Genomic DNA, 27,335 nt, shown 5'->3' on the forward strand with positions numbered 1-27,335 from the left:
AGGGCAGAAGAGGGCTTCAGATCCCCTGGAGCTGGAGTTCTAGGGTATTGTGAGCTGCCCCATATGGGTGTTGGGAACTATACTCAGGTTTTCTGCAAGAACAAGTACTCTTAACTCAGCCATCTCTCCAGCCCCAGATAGGATTTTGATAGGAGTCAGACCCTAGGCTTCTGTGGAGCCACATTTACTAGTGCTTACATTGAGTTGTTTACATGAAGTGTTTCCACTTCAGTGCAGTGCACACAAGTGACTCCTCCTATCTGCCACCCTTACCAGCGGTCCCCCAGTGATTGCATATTCTTAGTTGTTAAGTAACATTTAAAAGTTTACAAGATCACATAAATCATGTGTTGTAACATTTACTTAGGAGGCTATGGGATGAGCTCAAGCTGTGCACATATTGCACCAAGCTAGACATTGCCCTCTCTTGGGCTGAGAGCAGATAAAGCATGAAATTGGCAGAGGGTGCTTGTTGTTTTCTTTCGTTTGTTTTCCTCTGATGCTTCTTGGTGTCTTCTCTTGCTGTGGATCCCACAGGGCCACCTCCACATTGCCCAGGTGCCTCAAGGGGAACAGGTGCAGATCACACAGGACAGTGAGGTGAGTCGGGTGTCACCCTGCGAGGTCACAGGCCACACAGTCATATACTCAGTGTATGGAACCAATGTCATTCCAGCAGAGCCTGGGAAGCTCTCTAGGAGAGAGTCTGCCTGGCTCAGTGGGGTGACTGGGATGTTTTTCTGCTGCCTTTTACAATTGATGATGGCGTAAAATGAGATCTGTGAAAAGACACTGTAGACTCAGAGGGGGCATACTTGTACATGCCTTGTAAATCTACAATTGTTTTAAATAAAAAGGGAAAAGAAAGACATTTTCATTTGTGGGTCAGAGTTGAGGGAACAGGTTTTAAGTTTTGTGCTTTTAATACAAGAGAAAAAAAAAGAGATTCAGCTTCTAATACTTTTTATTTATTTATTTTTAACTTTTAAATTTTATTTATTTATTATGTATACAATGTTCTGCCTGCATGTATGCTTGCAGACCAGAAGAGGGCACCAGATCTCACTATAGATGGTTGTGAGCCACCATGTGGTTGCTGGGAATTGAACTCAGGACCTCTGGAAGAACAGTCAATGCTCTTAACCTCTGAGCCATCTCTTCAGCCCTTGTTTGTTTTTTTGTTTATTTATTTTGGTTTTTCAAGACAGGGTTTCTCTCTGGCTTTGGAGGCTTGTCCTGGAACTAGCTTTTGTAGACCAGGCTGGTCTTGAACTCACAGAGATCTACCTGCTTCTGCCTCCTGAGTGCTGGGATTAAAGGCGTGCGCCACCAATGCTGGCTACTTGTTTTATTATTGTGGGTTTTATTCCTAAAAGGGGTTGGATTTTTGTAGAATTAGTGGTTTCCTGGTTATTTCTGAATAGTACAGGGAAGTTCTCACTCTGTCTTCCCCCTTTCACTGTGCAGGGCAATCTGCAGATCCATCATGTTGGCCAGGATGGACAGGTAAGTGCTTACCTGTCCCCATCCATACCTTCTCACTATGTCCTGCACACAGTCTGTATTCCTCAGCATGAGACACTGGGTTGGGGTGGGGTGGGGGTGGGGTTGCCTCCAGTAGGAGGGAGATGGGGTGAAATGTCCAGGGGTGTGCACAGGTGGGGCTCTGGCCTGCATTATGTTTTGTGGGCTCTCACATTAGTTTTTGTACCAGAGAAGAAACTCCCAAGTTCATTGCTTTCTGCAGCTTCCCATGAAAATCTGATGACATTTGCACAGGTAGGACAAGGTAGGCATGCTTCTTGCTTCTTGCTGTCAAATGTGAACACCTCCTGTGCTTCTGAGATAAGGAGAGCAGTTCTTATTGGATATATCTGGAAGGACTTCTGTGCTTAGTGAAGTGTCCCAGGCTGTGGGTCCTCAGGAGGGAAGTGCTGCAGGATGGAGGGAAGCTGGGGGTGGCAGTGGGGATTTGCACTTCTGTGGCCTTTAAGGAGTTTTTGTGAAGGTTGGTTGGTTGGCTTCAGCTCTGGGTCACTGTGAATAGTCAGAACAGGCCCCTGTTTGTAATAATAAAGTTTAAGAAGTTATGGAGACACAGGGCTCATTTACCATACAGGGGCTCTGATCCTCATTTTCCAAAACTCTGCTGGAAGACCCATGAGTCTTCTCTGTGCCACCCACTTAGAATCAAAGAGAACCCTAGTCATTTCTGCCAAGCTTGTACAGTTGGGAACAAGTAGCAGAAGTTGGTTCTCATAGCCTTCCTCTTGGGGAGTTTCAGTCTTGTAGTTGGTTCCTCTCTCTGCTTTTTATGACATTGTGGTTTATGTTTGTTATGTTGGCATTTCCCCATGGGAAGGATCCACCTTTTCATAGATAAGGAAAGCAAAGCCTTGTTACCTCAATTTCCCACTGTTTCTGTCATGAATAAAGTTGCACTTGGAATTAAAAAAAGTACAGCAGGCTTTTCACAGTTCGAGTATGATGCTCATGCTTGATTGTAGGCAGAAGTGCCTGCTTGATCCTTGGTCCTGTCTACCAAGGGTAGAGAGCCCAGCATCTAGCCCCAGGCATGGCAGCTCAGGTCACAGCCACAGGCTTCTGTCAGGAGCAGTGAGGCTACAAAAGAACCATTGCCTGGGCTTCTAAGCCTGACATGTCTGGTTCTGCCTCTGTCTCCAGTGCCTCAGAAGCCGGTCACTGCTGCCAGCCATGATTTACTACCCACTTTGCTCTAAGCAGCCTCCCTACAAGAAGCTGCAATGCTGGTCACTTTTCTCACTGAGAAGTGTAACATCCCCGTCAGAGAAGTAATTTGTACATCTCTGATTCTTTCCACGTGTGAACCTTATACTTTCTTTCTATCCCTTGCTTTCCAGTGTCAGTGTATCTAGGACCATGCATCAAAGGGCACTGCTGGCATCTTCTCTCCCGAAGGCAGCTTGCCTTCTGATGGAAGTGTACAGCATGTGCTCATGAAGCAACTGTTTTCTGCAGGCCTATTTCCACTTGTAGAGATTCTGTCCTCATTGTATCATCTGGCCACTTCTCAAGTCTGTTCAGTAATCTTACTCAGAATGGCTTCATTTATGGTTCAAAAGGCACACATGCTCCATTTACCTTGATGCCCTCAGTGGAGCTAAAGTCACCAATCCTGAGCTGGGGACAGTTAGCCCTGTCACCTGTCCTCTTTCTGGGCCCATAAGAGGATTGTGCCTATGAATCTTGGATTCTTTATCCTGAATTGGTCTTAGGTCTTCCTTCAACCTGGTGTGAATGCCTGAATGTTTTACTGAATACTAACTGCATGCGCTGGCTATAGGTATATGGAAAGGATGTTGAGTAGGACATCATATCATCCTCAATTGTAAAAGCTCTGGAGACATTTATATAACTGACTTTTGTTTTTCAAGGCAGGGTTTCTCCTTTTGCTCTGGCTGCACTGGAACTTGCTCTATAGGCTGGCCTCAAACTCATAGAGATAGGCCTGCCTCTGCCTTCTGAGTGCTGAGATTAAAGGTTGTGCCACCACCACCTGTCTGTAACCAGCTTTTTTTAAGTTCATAAATTCACCACTGTTTTTCAGTCTGGTGTGGGAAGATAATGGGGCTTGTTGCATCAAGGCTGCAGCATGACAACAGTATGGCTGTGTCCCGAGAGGGAGACAGGAGGACTTGGGCAGCAGAGATTCAGTGTTAATGAGGTTAGATCCACCTGAACTTGGCCTCTGGGGGACCAGTGCATAGCTGCTCCCAGTGTATACAACCACTTTGGGCAGGCACAGTCAGGAAGGGTCCAGTATCTCAGAGGGTCAATAGAGGAAGGAGGCAGGGGATTCCCTGGATACTGAAATGTAAACTCCTTCAGAATCTTTTAAAACATGACTTAGAGGGCCTTTGGCTGGGTTCTCAAAGCTGTGCTTTATCTTGGCTCCTAAGTACATCAGGCTTCTCTGGGTGTAGCTGAGTGCTCTGAGTTTACCCTCAGACTGCAGCGCCCATATACATAGGCCAATGCACAAGTCTCCCTCCAGCTTCTGGCCACTGTGTCTTCTTGTAATGGCTTCCCATCCTTTATGTGACCTTAGGTTTCAGGAGGAAGCTGACTGCCATGTATATTAGAGTTAGATTTAATATGTTCACTAGTTCTAGCTGGAGCCATGGAGAAGCTTGTTGGAGAAAGGTATGGTACTGAGCCTGGGCCTCCGGCTATTCACTGCATTGTACCTTTGTTTCTCATGGTTTTTGTTGAGAGTTGGCTCTGGGAGACTGGCAGATTATTTAAGCTGATTGAAACTGGTGACTTCTTTCTTCTCAAGTGAAGCCAAAGGTGCCATTGGAAGGTGGGTGACACACTGCTGCCCACCATGCTCCTGTCTTTTGTAGCTGTGAGCATGTTTGGGATAGTACCATTTGGAGTGGTCTGGATAGAGTTGTTATGGCCTGATGGAATTAGTTGGGTTGAACTTTGGTGGGAAGGCAAAGCAGGGTCATGGAAATCTAGGCCCCTCATGCAAGGGATTACGACAGAGTAGGGCTCCAGAGTGGGGTCTTTGGGTGTGACAAATATGTTGATACAGTACTAACTTCTTGTCAGAGGGATTTCAGTTTTCACATAGTCATTATAGTGAAGTCTTTAATTTATATGGGTTGTCAGAAGATTCTGGAAAAAAGAAGTCCTTAAATGCCAAGAGCCATAGGGATTGAAAGTTGCAGTGCAGTGCAGTGGATGGGTGCATCGAAAATGGTGAAAATGGTGGACCTGGCAGCACTCGAACCACAAGTATGATAAGGGTGGGCAGCTAGAGTGCCCTGCCTTGCCCTATCTTGAGAGCCCGCCAAACAGGTCATGTTTGTTGTGTGTGTATGGAGGACTTCTCGTCCATGGGAGTATGACGCTCTTTTCTCCATGCCTCCTCAGGCTACACGAAGGGCCCCCCGCTCTGCTCAGTACAAAACTAGAATTTGGTTTTGTAAGTCACTGTTGATTGTATATTTTGGGTTCTGGTGACTCATTTACATTAAGTTACTGCAAATTCCTACTGACATCCAGGAATTTTTGCAGGAATCCAGCACCCATCTTTGCCACTTCTGTTAGGACTATGGAAAGGACCCAGGGAGCAGTTAGGGGAGACCATTGGTGGCTCCTTTGAAGGAGCTGGTCCAGAGCAGCTGCAGGAGAGGACAGGTGTTTCCAGAGGCCTCAGAGTATTCTGGGAAGTTCATATCAGCCCGTGGTCCAGTTGGGGAACTCAAGTGAAAGACCCTTTTGTGTTTTGGGATTGGATCCCCAAGCTTCTGTTCTCTACTTGGATCTTAGGAACACCCCCCCCCAAAAAAAAAAAAAAAAAAAAAAAAAAAAGACAGCAAGAAAAGAAAAGCCTTACCCAGTGTTCTGGAGCCTAGAGGTGTCCAGAAGAGGCCAGGCTGCCTGCACAGAAGTGTGTGGAAGAGGCCAGGCCCCCTGTACAGAGGCATTTCAGCAGAGGCCAGGCTGCCTGTTTAGAAGTGTGCAGAGAAGCCAGGATGCTTCCATTACTTCTGAAGGCTCTGCAGGTGTTCCTGCCAGTTGATTTATTGATTCAGATAGCTCCTGTTGTTGCATGGCCTTCTAGAATTATGCCTGTATTTAGATGTCCCTACTTTTGGAGAGATACATGTCCTTGGATTAGAACCTGTCTTTATCCACTAGGGGCCTTATTTCTAAGTGAGGTCATACTAAGAAATGGAGGTTCATCAAACTTGAATTCCACAGGGCTCCCTCCCCTAGCTCTGTCTCACACTGGTAGCATGCTGTCAAGCTTCTTCTACCTTAAACCCCCACAGTTCAGGGCTCTGTAGCTAAGCTCTGTGTTGGAAGCCCACTTTCTGTCACGGAGAGATCTCTACTGGAGGTGTGGATAGGCTGCAGATTGCGAGCTTCTCCCAGGCAGCCTGCATGTGATCACTGTACCATCTGTTGTCTCATTGCCCAGGTTCTCTCCTTGCTTTGTGTGCAAGATCACACCTTCCTAGGGGCTCTGGAGATGAGATAGTAGGAGAAATCACCTGCAACCAGGGCCACTAGACTATGGCCTGTAAACAGCTGCATAGCCCCTGGACCCACCAAAGTCATGAGGACCTAAGTCTGACTCCCCAGTGCACATGTAAAACCTGGGCATAGCCATGTGTGTTAAGAACCGCAGCACTGGAGGCAGAGATGGGCAAATCTAGGGAGGAAAGCGTGAGATTCATGTCTGGTGAGAGGCCCTATCTCAGTGGAGTCAGACAGAAAACAATGGAGGAAGACCTCTGACATTCTTCTCTGGCCTTACTATGTGTGTGCCACCACCCTTCCCCCTTGTAAACACATGCATATAGTGCATAAACGCCCCCCCCCCCACAATGGAATTCAAGGACATGTGTTCAGTAACCTTCCCTTAAAGGGCTTAAAGAATCTGTAGCTTAGCTGAGTGTGTACAAATGCCTTTAATCCCAGCACATCTGCCTCTCAGGGCCAGGCAGGGCTACATGACTGTGCTGCTAGTTTTATGTCAACTCTATACTAGCTAGAGTTATCAGAGAGCAGGGAATCTTAATTAAGACTGGGGGAGGCAAGTGGGGTGGGGAGTGGGAGGAGAGGAGGGAAGGGAGACCACTTAAAATTAGTTAATTAAAAGAAAAAAAAAAAAAGAAAATGCCTCCATAAGATTAGGCTGTAAATAAGCCTATAGGGCATTTTATTAATTAGTGATTGGAGAGTGCCCAGCTCACTGTGGGTGGTGCTGCCCTTGCGCTAGTGGTCCTGGCTTCTATGGAAAAGCAGGCTGAGCAAGCCAGAGGAGCAAACCAGTAGCAGCACTCCTCTATGGCCTCTGCATCAGCTCCTGCTTCCAGATTCCAGCTCTGTTTGAGTTCCTGTCCTGACTTCCTTCAGTGATGGACTATGATGTGGAAGTATAAGCCAAGTAAACACTTTCTTCCCACTTGTTTTTGGGTGTGGTGTTTCATCAGAGCAATAATAACTTTAACCAGAACAGAGACGTAAAAATTAGTGTCTAGGAGTATGGCTCACTTGGTAAAGTGCTTGCCACATAAGCATGAGGGCCTAGGTTCCAGTCCTCAGCACCCACATACGTGGATGACAGTGTACATTTGTAATTCCAGTCCTGGGGAGGCAGATAAGAGTTTTCCTAGAGCTTATTGGCCAGCTGGACTTGCCAAGTTAGCAATTTCCAGATTCAATGAGAGATCTCATCTCAATATAGCAAAGTGGAGAACAATTTACATTGATCTTTGGCTGGTAAATATGTTCTAAAGTGGAGGAAGAGCATGCATGTGCACGTGTGTACGAACACACACATGAGAGAGAGAGAAAGAGGGGGGAGGGACCACCCACAAGGCATAATGAGTTTGACTTGTCATGGGAATGTGTGTATGTATGAAAAGTTTGTGGATGGTTGCTGTCTGGGCCAGTCAGTGATTGAATAGTTGTCTTTCTAGCACCTCACTGTTCTAGAGAAAACTACCCTTTGAGGTTGGGAAAAGACCCTTGTTTGGATGAATCAAGTGAGTAAGAGAAACAAGTTGAAGCTTCTTAGGCTTTTCCTGCAGCTGTGGGCCAGGCTGGCCTCACACTAATCAACACGACTCAGTGTCTGCCCCTGGCACAAATGTTTCCCTTTGTTTTACTTTGGTTTTGCTTCCTAATAGATTCTTGGTGGGATTCAGTTTCATATGCAGATACTGCTGAAAGGTCCTGGGGCTTCTTGCATTTATTTTAGGGTTTGCACCAGTTTTGCATTATCTCAGTTGGGTTTTAAGTAGAGCTTCAGAATTGGTAGTGGATGGAGGAAAACCAGATGGTGTGTGCTCCAAAGCACAGTGCTCCCAGGTTCTCTGAGTGCCCCGCTCCAAACTCTTGCCCTCTGCCATTTTTTCATATGTCTGAAAAATTCGCAGTGCTTCAAAAATGTGTTAAGGGAGTTGCTACCAGTGAAGCTGAGACTATAGCACATGCCTGCTTCCTGTCCCTGTCTCTGGCCTGTTAGTACTGTGCTATCCCTTGGGAAGTCCATTGGAGGTCAGCTGCAGGCTAGCTGGAGTTGGCTGCCTGGAGGTGATGGGTCTGGCTATTGGCCTGGGAGCCAGCACTCACTTCACTACTGTCAGACATTTCCACATTCCAGCGCCTGTTTGGAGAACCTGCAGATCAGGGCTCCGTTCCAGATGCAAAGTAGGCAGGAAGAGTGAAGGAACTGAAAGTTCATTATTAGGAGATAAGTGGAAACTTGCCTCTGTGTGCCATACCATGGTGGCCTGCATTGCTGCATTCCTTTTGTAGCCCAGGGCTCATGTCAGCCAGATTATTGCCTACAGCAGCAGAGATTCCTCCAAAAAGACTGAGTAGTTGGTCTTCTTGGGCAGCCAAAATGTGCCCTGGATACCCAACACAAACTCATCTTTGCTATCCTAAAGCTGGGATTTGACTTTAAGGTTTTTATCCACCACCAACTTAACATTAAAGCCAAACCCCAACTTGCATTATTCTCTTGAAGCACTGCCAGGACATGCCAGAGACCAGGATGTGGTTGGCTTAGGGAGTGTATCAGGCCTTCCTGTGCTCACTGCAGTACACCTGCACTACTCTTGCACAGTGCTGTGACAGGTACTCTAAACAAGGCGGAGCACGTGCAGCACATATTTCCATCCAACATTTGTAGTAGATACCTGTTGGGTGCTTGAGTCAGTCACAGAAAGTGTTCTAGTGTTGCTGGGACCTTCCTCAGTCTTGTTTGTAAGGATAGATGCCAGATGTCATCTTCCTTGCCCTGACAGCTATCCTGGGCTATAGTGTTTCAAAGAAGTTCTTGGGGTAAACAGCCCATGCCCACCCAGCTGGCTCTTCCTGTATCAGTCCTCCTCATGGCTGTCCTTTCCCTGGAGTAGCATTTCCCTTGAAACCATACTTGGGTTGTTGTGGTCTCATACAGCTCTGGCTGACCTCCAACTCACTTAAGTAGTTAAGGCTGGCTTTGAACTCCTGATCTCCTGCTTCTCCCTATCAAGTGCTAGGATTATTAGCCATCATGCTGATAATGCTAAAAGGTATTTGTTTTGGTAACTGCCTGGGAGGTGCCTTGGAGCTTTCCCTCTGGTGCTGGAGGCAGGTTCAGGAAGGGCCCACACAGCAGAACATTTGCATGTCTGCTCCTGTTGCTGGAGAAGAACTGGTCACTAGGATGATAAGTCTTGAGTGTGGACCAGAACCATACAGGGACAGGCCCAAGAAGCATGGCCAGAACCGGGCAATTCAGGTATGGCCAGGCATTCCCAGGCAAGTGCCCTCCCTGTGATCATGGTGATGGCACCCTTGACATGAATGTTGATCTTCAAGTTTCTTCTTCACAGAAGCCAGCCAAGATGAGAGCTCACCAGTTCTTCCACACAGTTGAAATGGACTTGGACGGATCCCATAGCCAGGGTCTAGGCCCCACAGCTTTCTCACTGGGAGACAGTTTGCAAACCAGGCCTGGTAGCTCTTGTCTTTGAAAGCTGTAACTTCCTAAGTTTTGTCCAGATGAGAATCTTGCTTCCATTCATTGAATGATTGGTCAAGTTACACCTTTGTCTTAATATTGCAAATTCAGATTTTCTTACAGTCCACCACCTCAGATTTAACCCGCTTCATGTTTCATACAGAAAATGGTTTTATTGGCAATGTTGGCAGGATAGCACTATTGGGGTGCTGAGCAGGGAGGGTGCTGCTTTCTGCACAGGCAGAGCTTTCTGGGAAACAGGTTCCATGATTGCAGAAGTATCCTTAAAAGCAGCTACAGTTACCTTAGACTCATTATGGAGGAATCTTGTTAAAATGTAACATGATTGGGAAATTGTGGTTATGTTACAACTGCTGACTTGGGGTTTCCAAAGGCAGCCTGGCTTCTGAGTTCCCAGGAGATAGCAAACCAGGCAGCCACAGTGTGCCAGCACCTCCCCTTTTTCCTACCTCTTCCCCACAAGGTGGGATCTGTGGCTTGACATGTCACTGCCAAGCCTATAGCCCCCATTCTGATCTCTTCCAGTCGTGGGGCCTGTGCCAGAATCCCATTCCTGTCAGCGGTGACTCAGTGGCCCAGGCTAATCCCTCCCAGCTTTGGCCTCTGGGAGGAGACACACTTGATCTGCCTGCTGGAAATGAGATGATCCAGGTTTGTAAGTGTTTCTTGTCGGGAGATGTGGGTGGCCTGACCAGTGTTTTCCAGGGACCATGAGAAGAAGAGTCAGGTTAGAGCTCTGGACAGCAGGCAGGACCTGATTGCCACACAGGTATCTGGCCTTTTGAGAACCTACAGCAAGTTAGACGATGCCACACATTGTGAGTCCAGGCTTACTTATAGAAGCTGCCACATAACTGCTATTGTCCATGCTGGTTTACCCACAGAGGCCTGAGGATAAGAGCTTGCTTTGGTAGCCAGAAACACCAGACACCATAGGAGTTTAGTAGAGCATTCTAGGGGTTTAGTAGAGCTGATGAGGTGTCTGTGAACAGATGTGTGCCTTATATGTACGTGCATGCATGTGCACATGTATGACCACATGTGTCTGAAGACATACTTGAAACCATTAATGGCATATAAAAGCATATAGTTTGATGACTGGCCAGAAAGACAGATCCATCTGATGAACTCAGAGCCCTCCACCCCACAGAACTTTTTATTCATGGGGGCAGGATCATACTGCTGTTGCAGCAGTTCTGGTATTTGTGTCCTTTCCTTCTGAAGCTGGCTGCTTCTGCTGTTCAAGGAGCACACGGAGCACCCTTTGCCTCTAGCTGGGTTACCCTGGTGGATGACCCAGGGCAGGTCAGGGGAGACAGCCAGGCACAAGTGGGCCATAGGTATAATCCTGTCTGTTTGGCTCAGTGTTCTTGCAGTCAGACCAGGAAGCTCCTGTGACTCAAATGCTGGGTGAGAATAGTCCATTCCTCTGCAGAGCATGGTTTTGGTGGGGTGCAGGGTTAGCATGGGAGCCTGTGGGACCCACTGAGATCCTGCAGAGTAGGGAGGGCTGGGTGAATAAATGCAGGGGAAGAGAGGTCCCAAGCTATCTTGGCTGTCCATGAGAGGTCAAGGACAACTCACACAGTGGGAGGGTCTAGAAGAGCCAAGGCTCCAACCCAGTCTGCCACCAAAGGCTGTCCCCCAAACAAGAGCTCCATCTGTTCTAAATGTAAAATTCCTGTTTTGTTTTAAGTTGAACTGCTTGGTCAGATGAAGCAAAGCACAATGCCTGGAGAAATGTAGTAGTTCTGAGGGAAAATAATGAACCTGACTACAAGTCAGAATGGAAGGAGGAAGCCTGTCAATGACACGAAAAACCAGATCATTTTACTCTATTTAGGCTTCCCCCTAAAAGGGGCCAGGCTTTGTGTAAAACAAGATGTGTTTACTGTCAGCCAACTGTTGGGCAACTTAGTATCTGTTGCCCTGCTTTGCTCTGAAGAGGGAGGGAGTGGACAGTAGCATTGTGCAGTAGCTGTGCCAGAGCAGGGTGTGTGAGTTAGTGGTAGTGCTGAGGTATTTTTGGGTAGAAATACCAGGCAAGTATTTATGCTGAGTTTTGAACTTGTCTGGAAACCAATCACACAGATGTGTGTGTGTGCATACTCCTTTTCCTTTTAATTAACCTGATCTTGAGCACCCGGAGAGGGGTGAAGACCAGCTTTTCTCTGATTTTGCACAACCTGCTGTCTGTCACTGTGGCCCATGGAGTGGCTGGCCAGGATGTGTGGCTCCTGTGAGGCCAAGGAAACTGTCCTCTTATCCCCACACATTGACATAAAGACAAGCAGAAATAAGCAGGTCCAGAGAGGTCATGAGGGCCAGATATGTGCAGAGATAGGCTAGACATTAGGTTTACTATTTGTGTTGTCTCTTGGCTCCCCGCTGAGCAGAGTCTGTCAGGGCCTCCATAGATGAGCAGAAATCAAACTGGAAGTAAGATTGACCCAGCAGCCACTGTGCTCTCCAAGAAGGAGGTTGACCACTTTCCAAAGGAATACTGAGTGTCAGCCCCTTATGAAAGATACTTCTGACACTGCCATATGGCATCAAGCATGAGTTTCTAAGGGGACAGCTATATTAAGTCTGCTAGCATTCATATTCCCAAGTAGTTGTCTCACTTTTTTCCTTAGTTTTTCAAAAAATAAGTAAAAAAGAGCTTTCAAGCCATTAAAAAATACTTTACTACTGCCTGCGAACCTGAGCCTATTTTGGTTTGGCAGACCCTCATTAGCATAAAAGACACTGTTCTTACTTGGTGTGTGTCCTTTAAAAAAGGCACATGTTATCTGACAGGCCAGCACTATTTACAAGTACAGCTGTTCTTAGCAGTTCTCTGGGTGAGTTTGTACTGCTGTCTTTGGTTGTAGGGAGCCATGTCACATGCTGTCTTCTTTTATACCACAGGATGGGTGTGCCATCCTGCCAAAGGTGTCTCTGATATGGGCAGTTCTGATCATTGTTGGAGTTCCATGTCTGGTACTCCTGGCCTTCCCACCTAGAATAGTCCACAGTCCTGATGAAGGGCTCCTTGGTTCCTGGCAACTATGAGTGACCAGAAAGAGACTCAGTATTGCCTGCCTACAGCCACCTGACCATTTGTGTAAGCACCAAGTGGATTTTGTAGGAAGTAAGCCAGTAGGAAGGATACCCAGAGGTGGGGTCACCCCAGACCTATCTCCCTCCTCCCGATCCATTCTGAGGCAGGGCCTTGGTCAAGTAGGGTCAGAATGATGGATACAGGACTAAAGGTTATGTTTTATAGTGACTTGCTCCTGGATGTCTTGTCCTCTTTGGTCACACCCTCCCCTAGGGGCCTGTTCACTCCTCTAGTCTCCCTGCCATAGCGTAGCTCTTCTTTTTTCTTTGTGTGTGCACGTGTGCATGTGTGTGCACTTGTGTGTGTGCACTTGTGTGTGTGTGTGTGTGTGTGTGTGTGTGTGTGCGCGCGCGCGCACATGCTGTGTGCCTGTGCTGTGCCTGTGCTTGCATGTGCAGAGGTGGATGTTGGTGTCCTCATCTATCTTCAACTTGCTTTTTCTGAGATGAGGTTTCTCACCGAATCTGAAGTGTACTATGTTGGCTAGGCTGGCTGTTGAGTTAGCTCCAGCAGTCTTCCTGTTGGGGGTTATAGGCATTCACAGCTATTCCTGACTTGTGTGTGGATGCTGACTGTCCAAACTCAACTCCTCATGCTTGCACACAAGCAGTGTACCCACTGAGTATCTCTGTAGCCCTCCCTCTCCTTTTGTTTTCCTATATAAAGCTACTGACTCCACATGGGCTCTGCCCAGGGGGTTGTTAAGCTCTCCTGCTATGTCTTCAGTGTGCCTGAGCAGTTTTCTTTGGTTAAGTCTTTCCAAGTTCTAGCTTGTTTTTACACAGGCTTTAAGAGACTAATGTCTATGTCTAACAAGGATTTTGCAGAAAGGCTATCTGTGGATGTGGCAGATTCTGTGGCAGTCAAAAACTCAACACTCACTTAACCAGGTGTCTCTCTGCGGTGGGCAGTGAGGCTACATTGCACTTACATCCATGTTGTGTGCCTGAGGCCTCCTGCTGCTTCTGGACCAGAAGAGGATGGGGGTTGGTTGACCCAAGCTCCACTGACCAGCCTGGCTTTGTCCCCAACCCCAGGTACTGCAGGGTGCTCAGCTCATAGCCGTGGCCTCTTCAGACCCTGCTGCTACTGGAGTAGATGGGTCGCCTCTCCAGGGCAGTGACATTCAGGTTCAGTACGTCCAGCTGGCGCCTGTGAGCGACCACACAGCTACAGCACAGGTGAGTCCTCTGTCCCTCCCAGGCTTAGTCCCACCAGCCTCCCTAGTAGATTTGAACTCAGGGCTGCGTCTGACATTCCTCTAGAGGTAGGAACCCTTGTAGAGAGGCACACAGATCCAGCTCAAGCATGGGTCTTCTGTTAACCCTTAACTCCTGAAATCATGATGTGAGGGCAGTTCTGGCAGTTTGCAATGTGAGCTGTACTTGAGATGCTGTCTGGAAATTGCTTTCTAGATATAAAACTAGACCAAAGCTCTGCCCTGCCCTCACTTTCCTCGGAGCCACTCTTGGAGGGTGCCCAGAGTCAGGGCCTCTGTTTCCTGAGAACTCGTTGCCCCTTCTGTTGAAGGTCACAGCCCTCTTCTAGGCAGACCATCTATCCCACAGGCCAGAAGCTCTGGGCTCATGTGGTCTCAGCCCAACCAACGTAGGTGACAGTGGTAGGGAGGCAGAAGGCTCAAGACATCTGAGTCTGTGTCATGTAGACAAGTCTCCTACCTCCCTCTGTATACCTCTAGCTGGCTCTGGCAGGAGCTCCTTCCTTGGTGTGCTATGGGCCTGGTACAGTGAGCAGTGCAGGTTCTAACAGAAGTTTCTGGTCCCCTGAGCCTGAGAACCAGGCCTTGGCCTTAGACTGGTCATGATTTTACTTTTCCCAGGGCCTGTTGAGGCCTATCTGCCTCAAGAATTGGAAGGCTTATGGAGCTACCAGGCCAGGTGTCCTAGGAGAGAGCACTGTGAGCTTTGAAGGCCTAGGAATGACTCTTCCAGGTTCTCAGGGAAGGAACTTGGGCTGAGGTGAAGGCCTCCCAATCTTGAAGCCTCAGCCATAATGCCAGTTAAGCCTCAAAGGGCCACATCCGTTAGCCTGCCACACAGCTGCCCACTTGATCTCGCTTTTTTGAACTTCTGATAAATCCCAATATCTCTTTCCTGCCTGCTGAGCATAGGGTTTCATACATAGAAAGTATCTGCAGTCCACATCCTTCCACCTGAACTGTAATCCTCTTCCCACCCCTACCCCCCCTTTTTTTTTTTTTTTAATAAGTGAGCTAAACATATCCACAGCCATGTTATCCCCATTGGGGAGGAGGAACAAGTCACTTTTTTTTTTCCTTCCCTTCCTTACTTTCCCATCCCTGCACAAACAGGATCTCACTATGTAGCTTTGACTCTCCTGGAACTCATTGTATAGACTAGGCTGGCCTTGAACTCAAAGAGCTCCTCCTGCCTTTTCTTCTATGCCCAGCTCCTTTCCTCCCTTCCTAAAGGAGATAGTATGTCAAGTCTTTTGTCTTGAAAAAACAGACTTAGATGTACAGTAAGAGCTGTCAGGTGCCAGTGCTGTGGTGATGTGACTGTGAGACTTCTGCCTCGTGTGGTGCAAGCCTTGTTCCTGACTCAGCACCCAAGCCCTGGTAGCTTATCCTTTGATGCCCCTGCAGTACAGTTGAGATGGAAGATCAGTGACTCATTCCAGGGTTGCAAGTTTGCACCTTAAAACAGTGACTGCATAGTCTTTCTAATGTACATCACTGACAGGTGCCATGTTTTTTAATTGTCCCAAGATGCTACTTTAAAATACTGTCAGTATGACCCAGAGATTCTAGGCAAACATATCAGATTAAGAACATGCATGGCTAATCTGATATGTTCTCGGGGCACCTTGAGGTAAGGATGGAGAGTTGGCAGCATTATGGCCCCAGTAGCCCAAGTTCTCCTGGGCAAGTGTGAGGTCTGCTTGTTTCCCATCAGGTCAGGGGTAGCCTGGTACAAATTGAGCTTCTGAGACTGACGTGTGTTTTCTACTTGTGTGCGAAAGTTGTGGCTTTTTGTAACACGGGTGGCTTGCTGACACAAATGTGCTGCTCTGTTTTTCTAGAACAGCTTTCTTTTCTCCCCCATCTTGCAGACGGCTGAGGCATTGCAGCCCACTCTGCAGCCCGAAATGCAGCTTGAACATGGAGCCATCCAGATCCAGTGAGACCAGGCATTGTAGGAGAACCACACCACAGCTGCTCACTGACACTGCCCTATGTCCTGCTCTCCTGCTTCAGCAGGGCAACTGTGGATTCTGCAGGGCACGTGAGAGTTCCTCCTCTTGGGAAAGGTCCTGGCCACCCCCTGCTGGAAGGCACCTCAGGACTGAGTCCTACTGCTGGTCTCCAGAGGAGAAGCATAGTGCAGAGCGTGTTGAGTACATTCAGAAAAACAAGAACTACAATATTTTGTTTAAACAGCTTTTTTTAATTTGCTATGGTGTTTATAACAAAAAAGAAAATGGAAAAAAAAAAAAAAACCAAAAAAACAAAAAACCCAAACCACACACAACAGAAACACAACTGTGGAGTAGCAGAAGCCTTGGCCGTGTGCTCCCTTCGGGGTCCTGACATAGGTGTTGGAGACAGCTGACGATGCTGGAGCACTGCGGACCCGCTGCTAGGGGAGTGCTCCACGGTGTAATTATGCATTTCTAATGAAATAAAGTGTATTTATGGCCATAGAGGCTCAGTGTTGTTGCACCATGAGAGGACATCCCCAGGGTGCCCAGTCCCAGGATGGGTGCTGGGACACATAGTCATTTCCAGGTCCATGCTACCAGGGAATTCCTGCTCTGGCCCTCACTGCTAGGGAGCATGAGTTCTGGGTACCCCTTGGGGCATCTGGCTTGCATTTCATCATGGTGGAGCTCTCAAAGGCAAGGTCACTCCAGCCCATCCTCTTCTGAATGCTTAGGCGCAACCCTAGGGGTCCTTTTAGCATGCCCTGTGGAAAAGGCCATGCTTCTGCAGAGAAAGAAGTTTCAAATAGTCACATCAGTGGCTTGTGAAATGCCAGTAAAGTTGTCCTTAATGACTGACAATATCATGTTCAAGGCTTTTCCTGGGAAGACTTCAAAGTTCCTGTCCCAATTATCATGCTCTGTCTCATACCACCACATTCTGAATTCTTGGGCTGGTTAATCATGCTGAGGTAGCAGAGGAGAACAGTTCTCTGGAATAGACAGTTTGACATGGTTTATGACCATCATAGGAGACTGGCCATTGCTGAAGATGGCCTGTATGGGGAAAATGGGGAAAGGCATAGAGGCTGGAGGTTACGAGCCTATGTAATGCATCTGGACAGGATCCCAGGCAAGAATGGAGAATGGAAGAATGGTTCCAGAAGGCTCCAAAGAGGAAAGCATCCACATGAGAAGCATAGTATAAATCCATCCCCAGACATGCAGAATGTGAGATGGAAGCTGACTCCAATCCTGGAAGACAGAATACTAGGAGGTAATTACTTTCAGCAGAGTCAGGTCTTCAGAGAATGTGTTCTGAAAGCTGGTGACAATGTACCATATGACCTCACATTTGTAATCCCAGGAATACCCTCTTGTTTTCATTCGTACACCTATGTGTGCAGATTCACAAGAGCCCCATTCCTAAGAACTTGAAGTGGAAATAGCCCAAAGGTTCAGCATATGAACAGGCAAGCAAAGCATGTCTCTGGATACAGAGGATTATTCAACTGCCACAGGATTGGCACTCTGGCCCATACCATGACATGATGAACTTGAAAACATCAGTGAGTGAAAGAAACCGGAGGTCAAAGACTACTGGAAGATTATATGAATGGACAGATTAATAGAAACAAATTGTCAGGATCTGAAGAGAGGGATGGTGGGAGTTACACTTAGGGGATAATGTGTCTTCGTGGGGTGGTGAAAATGGTCTGGATTGGATAACACTTATTTTTGTCCTGTACACCAGGTCACTGGATTAGTTACTCAAAACAGTAAAATGTTTGGTGTTCTTTGTATCTCAAAATTATTTTTGATAAATGGATTGCATTTGGCAAAAGAATAAAAATTGAAGCCCTGTGCTAGAGATGCCCCCTGGAAAGGTAGTTCCAGGGGATTTTCATGACTAGAAGGATGGACTCTGATGGAAGTTCTTAGAGGAAGAGACCACCGGACCACACGGAATAGAAACAGATCTGAAATGATCTATATCATTAAAGAAATGATTAAGGAAATCAAATAGTGAAAAACATAACTAATTCAGGACAGGCAAGAAGAGAAGTGAATTATTTTAAAGTACTTTTACTGCCTTGAAGAAAGACTAGGAATGGTGTAAAATTTTAAGCCTTCAGTATTTGAAAACCATATAGAAACATGATGCGTAAATATCTGTAAAGACTAGAATGCATGCTCAAGTGCTAATAGCCCTGGCCTTGTCCCTTGCAGAACATCACCCAGCAGTTTGAGAAAGGTATATATTCTTAGGTGTTCTCTGGAGCGTTGCTGAAGAACTTAGCCTGTCACAGGCATTGAGCCATGTGTGTGTCCTCTGGCCAGATGGAACTAAGGCAAATTTTAATGAGGAGAAAACATCCCATCAGTCAAATCAATAAAAGTAGACTCATGAAGATAGCCTTCTTTGAATGACAGATTGAGATGTCAGAAAAATGGAATATATCAGGTGTGCTAAGAAAAATCTAAAGACAAACTTGGGATGGAGAATTAAGTCTAGATTCAAATGACAAAACCAACATTGGTGCTATGGGAAGATTATACTTAGAGGACTCCATTCACACAGATGTTTAAACAGTTGATTTAACCTGGTACAACCAACCAGTCAAGAAGGATGATGGGCACTAATTGTCTTCGGAGGTCTTCACAGATACCTCATGCACTGGAAGGTGAAGCTGTCCCAGAACTGTATCAATGGATTGAGAAAAGGCAAATGGGATGACATCTAAGACCTCAACACCAGAATGGGGTGAGATAGTAGAGAAGGAAAGAAGGAAGGAAGAAGATTTAGCTTGTGAGTGTCTGAGCTACCCCAAAGCATGAGCAGGCTGTGCTTAGTGAAAGCAAAGGATGTGTCACCCCACCCAGATTGAGTTGGGTTCATGCATACATGCTCAATACAATGTTTTGAAAGTCATTCTGACTTACTATGGTAATATCACCATATGGTTATCTTAAACAGAAAAAGGCTATGTAAAATTTACTTCTTTATGGTTAAGGGGACTTTCAGCAAAGTTGCAATCAATCTGATCAAAGTCATCTATAAGAAACCTGTGACAAATATCCTCTGAACTTGGATTTGGAAAGCTTTTTGAACATGTGGCAGATGAGGATGCCTAAAACCTTGGTTATTATGCATAATGGCAAGGATTAGTTAGCACTGAGTAGCCAGATGAGATTGGAAAGCCAGACATGAACCTCCTCTATCTATAGATACTATGGATGTGTACACCTGACAGCTATCACAGGAACTGACCGAGAAAGCTGTGAGTGGGCCTTGTCCTGGGTGTTAGCCACAGGCCACTTAGAAATCAACTCTCATCTCAATACAGAGACAGTTCAGTTGCTCTTTAATGCTGTTTATTACAGACTCCTAGATGCTTCAACCCACAGAAATAAATCTTAACAAGAGATGCTGAGGCAGCTGTTACTGCACTAGAGAAAAGCCAAGGAAATGCAGGGTGGGCAGCTCACGAGTCAAAGCATCATTTGTGAAGGTGTGGGTTCTCTGAATGGTGCAGCCAGTGAAGTTTCAAGTAGAAGCAAGTAGGAGCTTCTGCAGCAGTGGACAAGAGTAATGGCTGGAGAGATGGCTCTGTGGTTAAGAATGCCCCCTTTGAGTTCCCCCACTCCCCCTACTCCCATGGCAGGCATACACAGATGAATAAAAAATAAATCTTTAAGAATGACAGTTGTCTGTCTTGGTGGAACTGTGTGTAACCCAGCAGCAGATTGTGTGGAACACTGTGACACTTAGGACAGAGACCCATAATAAGGATATGAGGCTGCTGGGACAAGGGACACAAGTTCCACAATGAAGCTGGTGGCAGCTGGAATCTCCCAAGGAGCTAAATGTGGGATGTAGTAAACTAGGTGGTGAACTCTGACCTTGGCTAGGGCAAAGGTCATTTGCTGGATATAAAAGTCTGGAGTAAAGGAAAAGCTGGCAACGCTGAGCTCACTCCAGAAGACACTGCTTAGGTGCACACAATGGCACAGGTGTTCTACATGAGAGAGGCCCTGTCTTTTAAAAACAACAAAACTGTTAAAGGATATCCCAGCACCTAGGAGAGACTGGCCCCATTTCCTTAGTACATATGAGACTCAGCAGATCTTCTGAGAGTCTGTGAGTGATAAAGACAGCTCCACGGTTCAAGAGGACCTGAGGGGCAGAGGAGGTCTGGTCTTACTAAAGTTTTCCAGTTACAGAGAGACTACCATTGACTGCTGAGATTCTGTTCTGCCTTAATAACAAAAAGGCAAAGGACTGAAACATACCCACCAGATCTCTATGTGCCTAATAAACATAAGAGGATTGGCCTCACTGCACTGAGATACCTTTTAAACCACTATGGTTTACTGGAAATGCCTGCAGAGGTAAGAGTGTGGACAATGGCACCTCCTGGGGTGACGTGACGGCTTCAGTCTCCATAGAGGGTGTACTAGCAATTTCTAGGGAGCACAGGTGCAGGGCCAGATCCCAGAGCTCTGCTGGCGCAGGGGTGACCTTTCCCCAGCCTGTGATTACTGTCAGACAGCACTACACTGCCCCAGGAGACTTGGGCAGAGAGGAGAGCAGGTCACTCCCTGCAGTCACACTGACAGGTTGGATTGACACGTCTAGTATGGACTGGGGCAGTATGCCTCATCTGCCTTATCAACTGCAGGCATTGCCGGTGGGAGGAACTCCACAGACGAGACTGTAACCTGGCCATGGCGCATTCTGTTCTGATGTGCTCAACTAGACACGGGACCAAAGCTGCTTGCTAGCAGCTCTGCACTGCAGGGGCTCCTATGACAGAAGGAGCAGGGTGCCAGCCCTGGGAAGATCAAAGTGGCACCCTTATGGGCAGGATAACTAAGAGTGGTGGCCGAGAAGATACCTGTGTCTTTTGTCCAAATAGCACACGATACAGGCAGTATGAGGAAGTCTGAACAGGAAATACATAATGGGACATTCCTTAGTCTTTGGACACAAGAGAGTGTTACTTCCAAACTAATGGGGTGGAGAAAATTGCAGCCAGGAAAAATAGCCTGCCAGTCCAAAGAAGGGACAGGGCACAGGAGTGTCATGATGATAGTCGAGCCCCTGAAGGGACATTTGAAGCACTGAAGAAAGGGAAGCTCAGGTGAGGAAGGGGTGCGCACTTGGGAGTTGGGGATAATTGGGGTCATTTTTCTTTTGGACTGGGTGGCCAATCAGACCTGAGTGGGTGTGCTGGGCCTTACCACCCTTACAGCTAGTTGGAAAAGCATTGGACCAGACAGCAAAACTTACAGGCCCCAATGGACCCCTTTTCTTTGGGTGGGTTCTGGTAGGGTACACCTGACTTGCAGGGCAGCCCCTTAGCTAACTTGTATTGTCTCAGTTGCTGATAATAGGCTGGCCCCCATGGGAGAGACTGCTGGTGTCCCCAGCAGCCTGGTGGGAACAAGTGCCAATCCTTTTGGGAGGAGGAGGAGGAGATCAGATTATATCCACAGACACTTTCACAGACAGAAGTAATGAAGCACAAATGAAAACCCCAGGCAGCAGTAGACAACAGAAACATACCAGAAAGGCAGATGCTGCAGTCACCCCAGGCAGGCTTAAAAATAGCTCTGCTGGCACCGCAGTGATGAAGGACTTGTGAAGAATTTAAGCAATGAACCAAATGGTGATTCTGCAACTAGACAACAGATGAACAGACACACAGATAACTGCTGTAACAGCAGGTGAGCTGTCAGAGGAGGGTGATTGGTGAATGGGAAAGAAAGTAGAAAATACCCAGGATGCAATGTGTTCTTCCAAACCTTGGGCGGCAGGGATGTCCTGATATCTCTCTCTCTTCCAGACGGTAGGAAGGACACAATGCACTCCCCACACTTAGGAGGCAGGTATGTCTTCAACTTGCAGACCTGAGGTCAGCAGAGAAAGAATCTTACAGTATCTTCCTCAGAAATAACTGAAAGACACAGACAAAGGTTAGCAAATCAAAAACTGTGAGGTGCCAAGTACTCATGGGGGTTCTGTGTATTTTGTTTTCAGTGTCCTGACAAGCTTCCTAACTCATTGTCTAAGTCACCGTTAGATGAACACAATGACTCAAGCCCTTCACGTGCTCATCACAGTCACATCATGTCCATTATACAGAGTGCTTTGATTTGATTTGGCATGATTTGATTTAACATTGTGAAAACATAAGGACGGTTCATGAAACCATCTCAGCAAAAACTGCTTTAAAAAAATTATCATCCACTTAAAACACTAGAGAAACTCAGACATTCTAGAAGCAGAAAGAACTTCCTTCATTTAGTGAGGGTTTTCACCAAAACTGGAAACCCACAGCACGTGGACCTTACTCTGTGATCAGAAACAGGCGAGCTGACACCTGTGTGCAGGATGCACAGGAGAAGATAACAGACAGGAGGCCCAGGAAAAAGCAAAATTCATTTGCAGTCAATTCTAGAAAATTCTAGGTCGCTGCCAAAGATGAAGTGTAGAGTATCTGTAACTCCCAGAGATGAATTAACGGGTTAGAAACCAATATTCACAACATTGCTGTGCCTCTGTCAGCAGTCATTTAAAAATAAAAGCCATCATTAAAATAGCCTAAGCTGGTATGGTAATGCTTGCCTACTATCACTGGTCTCAGGAGGCTGAGGCAGGGGGATTGGTTAGGCGTTTGAAGCTACCTGGGCTATATAACAAGTCCCTGTCTAAAAATCATAGTGTCAGAAATGAATGCAACTAAAGGCACATAAGGTGCTATAGGAAATTCTTACCACAGCTTTGAGGTACAGACCTAAGCACAGGCTGCCCTGTTCCTGCACCGTGGTTTTCAGACATAATGACCTCCAGCCATGTATAACCTTGATCCTAGGTGCTTGGTTACACCCTCCACTGCTCCTACCTTAAAGTTAGAGAAAGTAAACTCTTACCTACCCTGTCCTTGTGAGCTGGGAGGGGAACACTAACTGGCTACATGTCTACTGATGTTCTCTTGCCCTAGGTTTTTCTACCGTCTCCCACCTCACTCCACCACCACAGTGCCACACATTCTACTGAATCAGAAAAAAAAATGCCACAGTTCTGCTGCCTCACCATGTACCCCCCCCCCCACTGTCCTCTTTGCTCCCACAGCTCATCACTGTCCCCTAAAGCAGACAGCAGGCATGGTTCACGGCCTGGACATGGATCAACTGGGCAAGGGGAATGGGGAGGTCATGGAGATGAGGGCAGGGGAGAAGGTGGAGGGAGTGGTAGCCAGTAGAAGCTTGAGGGCTGCAGCAGCACCCATCTCCATCTCTTGTCCCCTAGAGTCACACCAGGCTGTCACCATATATCTGGCACCCAGGAGGATAGGACGGATGATGGATTGCTGGCAATGTATCCCCATCGAGTTTTATCTGAGACCATCACGCCCAGCAGACAGGAGATGATGGATGGGCCACGATAGCAACTGAGGAAGCAAGTGAGCCAAGGTCATGATTACCCAGGAGGAACATTGCTGCATGGCGGGAAGAAAACTGCCTCACTTCATACTTTCAAGACTGAGGTCACAAACCCTAGGTGCAGTGGGGTCTCTTTGTCCGTAAGTGGTTCCAAAAGAGCTGGATCTGAGGCCTAGGACTGAAGTGTCACACGGTGAATAGTGCACTTTCCTAGGAAAGTCCTATTCACTGTTTTCCTGTCCTTTCCATGGACCTCACCTCACAGCCTGGCTGTGGTAGATACTGGCCCAAGACTGTTGTCCCTTGCTGTCTCTAGGCTCCTTCAGGTTGCTGTCCATTCTTATGTTTACAGGGACATGTAGGTTCAATGGCACTTTGGTCTTCCTGAGCTGGTCCCATGCGTGTCCATTATGCATGGTGGTATCATGTATAATCAGAAAAGCCTGTGACTGCTCATTGGATTTGTGGTCACTGTATTTCCTTAGACAGAATTTAAAAATCTAAGCAAATCCTGAAGTTGGGTTGCAAATGACAAAACAGGATAAGAATAACTCCACAAAGAATACCTATAGGGTCTGGATGGATGACTCAGTCAGTAAAATGTGTTCCATACAAGGACCTGAGTTTGGTCCTTAGCAACCATTTTTAAAGCAAGGCATGGCAGCACATGTCTGCAACCCCTGAGCTGGGTTAGTAGAGACAGAAGGATCCTTGAAACCTGCTGGGCACCATCTTGCTGAATCCATGAGTTCCAGGTTTAGTAAGAGACTCTGTCTCAAAAGAGTAAGGTGAATGACCTAGGAAGATACCCAGTGTTGATCTCTGGTATCCACATACATACATACATACATACATACATACATACATACATACATGTGAACACAGACACATGCAAAACAGCAGCAGCAGCTGTAGGCAGTAGACAGAACCAAGTACTGAAAAGGGGCTCAGAGAACATGGCTGGTGAGCTTACAGGTTGGGTCTGATACAGGGAGAGGAGTCTGCTCTGCAGCCCCAGGGTATGTGATAACCTGGGGCTATCAGTGAGCCTCTCTTTGACCTCACAGATGGATCTGTACCTTGGATCCCAAAGTCTTAGATAGATGCCTTCTCTAATCACACATGAAGCCCCTTCTGCACACATGAAGTTCCTTCTAGTTGCTAGCCCTGCTTTCCTAGAAAGAAGCCACTTGGCCTGGAGACCTAAGGACCCACTGTGCTTCTGGAATCTGGAACTCTCTTGAAGGTCAGCACAGTGACAGGCCAGCAGCACTCTCTTAAAGTACCCAGGAAGCAGAGAGTCGGAGAATAGAGACAGAGATCAAACAAAGATATAGAGATAGATATATAAAGAGACAGAGACATACAGAAGGAGTTAGAGATCCCATCTTTAAAAAATCAGGTGGAAACATACATAAAGACATAGGCAGAGGTGAGGAGACAGAGAGGTACAGACAGAGTGATGGAGCATCCCTTAGCTCTCCTTTGAAGCCATCATGGGCAAAACTGGTATTGACATTAGAATGCTCATGACCAGTGGGGCCTTGGGCCTGGCTGGACCTCTGGGACTCACAGAGTTTTGTCATTGTGAAGGCTCATCCTCACACATGTCATCCTCTCCTGGCCCTGCACTGGCTGTATGGTGTAGCTCCTCTGCACTTACAGCCAGGTATTTTGTAAGATGCCAACATTAGTTGACTTTGACACTTTGCTTGATACCTGGTTTGGTAAGAGAGTGGCTCTCAGTGGGAATTTCTCATGTGTGCATCACTCATTTCAGCTGTAAAAGAAACAAATTGACTTCAAATTCAGCTCAACATTTGGACCCCCACCTTGGCCCCAACACCCATACACAGGAAGCCTCTGCCTGCCAGGTGGTCAGGGGATTGTACATGCCTATGTTCCTGCACTTTACCATATCCTTGTAGAGAGGAAACAGCTTTGATGGAGGGTAATTGCCTTGTCAGCTGCCCCCTTTGCCACCTGCTGGAACATGGCAGTATATGGAATATTCATGGCTGGGGTTTATGATGGGTCTTGTGGTGTCCTGGCTTTCTGGGAAATATGCCTCAGCCTGATGTCTTCAGGTATAACTGTTTTATGTCCAGAGTATTGACACTCCCTCCCCCAGGCCTTGCCTGGCTCCCTAGGGTCCTTCCCAAGCCTCAGGTGACCCTAAGTCTGGCTGCCTTACCATAAGGGCTAAGTCAAAGTCCCACGTGGCTCAGAGAGGTCAGCTGCTGTCACAACCCTGTCATGCCTAGCTTAGAGCTTGGAACTGTACTGTCTTCAGTGTCAATCTCTCTAATCCCATGTTCATTGAAGCCCCATCTTAATATCTGGGTGAGGAGAGGGAGGCACAGAGAGCCTAGCACCACTTCCTTCAACCCTATGCTTTGTAACCCATCCTACAGAGGTGCTCACAGCTGCCATCCCCAGTCAGCTCCCCAGGTCCCAGAGGGGTTAATTCTCAGGCAGACACTTCCTACCCATCAGCTAAAGCAGTTTTGCAGATGGTCTCAGTGTGCCCAATTGGCCCTCTGACTCAGGAGGAAAACCACTTAATAATCTTCCATTTCTTTCTGACTCTCACCCTCCACCATTGCAACACCAGTGAACAGATGCCAGGAAATTCTGAGGCTGCCTCTCAGTCCGGCGGGTGCTCAGAACTGAGCTGCCTCATCTGTGTGAGCCTTCTGCCTCTTCTTTGAGCCCCATTTTTGGTAAGTCATTCCTGTTAGTCTCCAGCTCAGATAAATACCACTTGTGCTTTCCTCCTGGATGTGTGGAGGTGGCAAGATGGTCATGCACTTCACGTCCCTGCCAAGGAGTGGGCTGCCTGCCACAAGGCCACACACTTGGCATGGGAGTGTCTGTCTTCTGATGATCAGTTTGGTTATGGCTTTTCCTTGCCCCCACCCCACAAAAATCCTGGCTGCATGTATAAACTTTAAAAGAGAATTCAGAGGGACTTAGCTTCTGATGAGGGCTGGCACAAGCTGGACCAGTAGTTAGTGAGTAGGAAGGAGATGTCTTGTCACCTTGCAAAGCCAGATAGGTTGGTGTTTTCCAAAGCAGCTGGGAAGGTTCCAGCCACAGGGTCTGGGGACCTCACCTGTTCTCAGAGCCATTTTCTGCAGGATTCAGAGGTGGCAGACCCTTGTGTCTGCTTCTTTATAGCCAGCATTGCTGAGCTCAGGGGCCAGGAGGCAGCTCTGCCACAGCATCAGGAATCACTTGAAACTCCCTGGAGGTCTCCCATGGGCCACCTGCTTAGGCAAGCTTCCTCCTCTATCCCCATCACCCTTGCCTTCCCATTCCTGGCATAGCTGTGGCTTCAGTATGTCTGGAATTTGCCAGGGTAGTGAGCTGGGGACATGTATGGTTGGGTTGGTGGGTGTGTCTCAGGGTTTGCAGTCTCTTCCAACAGGAAGGCTGCTTCTTAAGTGTGGAAACAGCTTCCAGAAGGTTCCAGCTATCCATGGCTGACATATTTGACAGACACTGGGTCATTGTCCACCAGAGCACTGACAGTGGCAGAATACAGCTTCACACTCACCCTAGTTGAAGGTGCTTTTCATGGTTTGGAGGCTCATATTGGAGAAGAGCCCCAAATCCATGAAGCCCATAGAATCTGGATGAGCCCTGAAATTCTCAGATCAGGAGTTTCTGGGACTTCAGCTTGCTGGGCTTTCAGACACACGGATTGGGACAAGCAGATGTTGGATCATGGATCCTGAGTCTGATGATGAGGACAGCATATCCCTTGTTTGATGTCCATGGGGCCCTTCTGGCTACCCAGCCTCAGATTAGCAGGAATTTGCCTTAGATCTGGGTGGGCTTTATGACCTTCTGAGCCATAGCTGTGCCCGAGTCTACCCTAGACCAGTCTGTCTCAGGAAATGGGCCCAGATCCCCAGAGCTTCTATGAGGAACACACCTACACAATAGGTTTGCTCCTCTCAGACCCCACATGAGGTCACACTCTGTCTATTCTCCTTGCCTGAGGCAGCCAGGCTGTAGGCTGAGGGCCTGGTCCTCTAGCCACCCTGTGAAGAC

The 27,335-nt window shown here is 47.3% G+C and overlaps 1 protein-coding gene and 1 long non-coding RNA gene across 11 annotated transcripts in view; both read left to right on the forward strand.

Annotated features, from left to right (window-relative positions):
* The window catches only part of Banp (BTG3 associated nuclear protein), a 68,179-nt gene extending 51,851 nt beyond the window's left edge, over nucleotides 1-16,328 (forward strand). For 4 of the 10 annotated variants that reach the window (XM_027410684.2, XM_027410686.2, XM_027410692.2 and 1 more), the window contains 5 exons: nucleotides 529-600; nucleotides 1,468-1,506; nucleotides 10,067-10,192; nucleotides 13,682-13,825; nucleotides 15,738-16,328. In XM_027410684.2, coding sequence (XP_027266485.1) covers nucleotides 529-600; nucleotides 1,468-1,506; nucleotides 10,067-10,192; nucleotides 13,682-13,825; nucleotides 15,738-15,809 — 453 coding nt within the window. In that variant the 3' untranslated portion in view covers nucleotides 15,810-16,328. The remainder of the gene's footprint in view (nucleotides 1-528; nucleotides 601-1,467; nucleotides 1,507-10,066; nucleotides 10,193-13,681; nucleotides 13,826-15,737) is intronic. The other 6 variants (XM_027410685.2, XM_027410687.2, XM_027410689.2 and 3 more) reach the window with 4 other exon arrangements.
* A 5,242-nt stretch (nucleotides 16,329-21,570) lies between these two features.
* LOC118238040 overlaps nucleotides 21,571-27,335 on the forward strand; it is a 57,375-nt gene continuing 51,610 nt past the window's right edge. Inside the window, exons 1-2 of the long non-coding RNA XR_004769296.1 lie at nucleotides 21,571-21,806; nucleotides 23,143-25,999. This is a non-coding gene — a long non-coding RNA (uncharacterized LOC118238040). The remainder of the gene's footprint in view (nucleotides 21,807-23,142; nucleotides 26,000-27,335) is intronic.

This window comes from Cricetulus griseus, chromosome 3, assembly GCF_003668045.3.
Source record: "Cricetulus griseus strain 17A/GY chromosome 3, alternate assembly CriGri-PICRH-1.0, whole genome shotgun sequence".
NCBI lineage: Eukaryota > Metazoa > Chordata > Mammalia > Rodentia > Cricetidae > Cricetulus > Cricetulus griseus.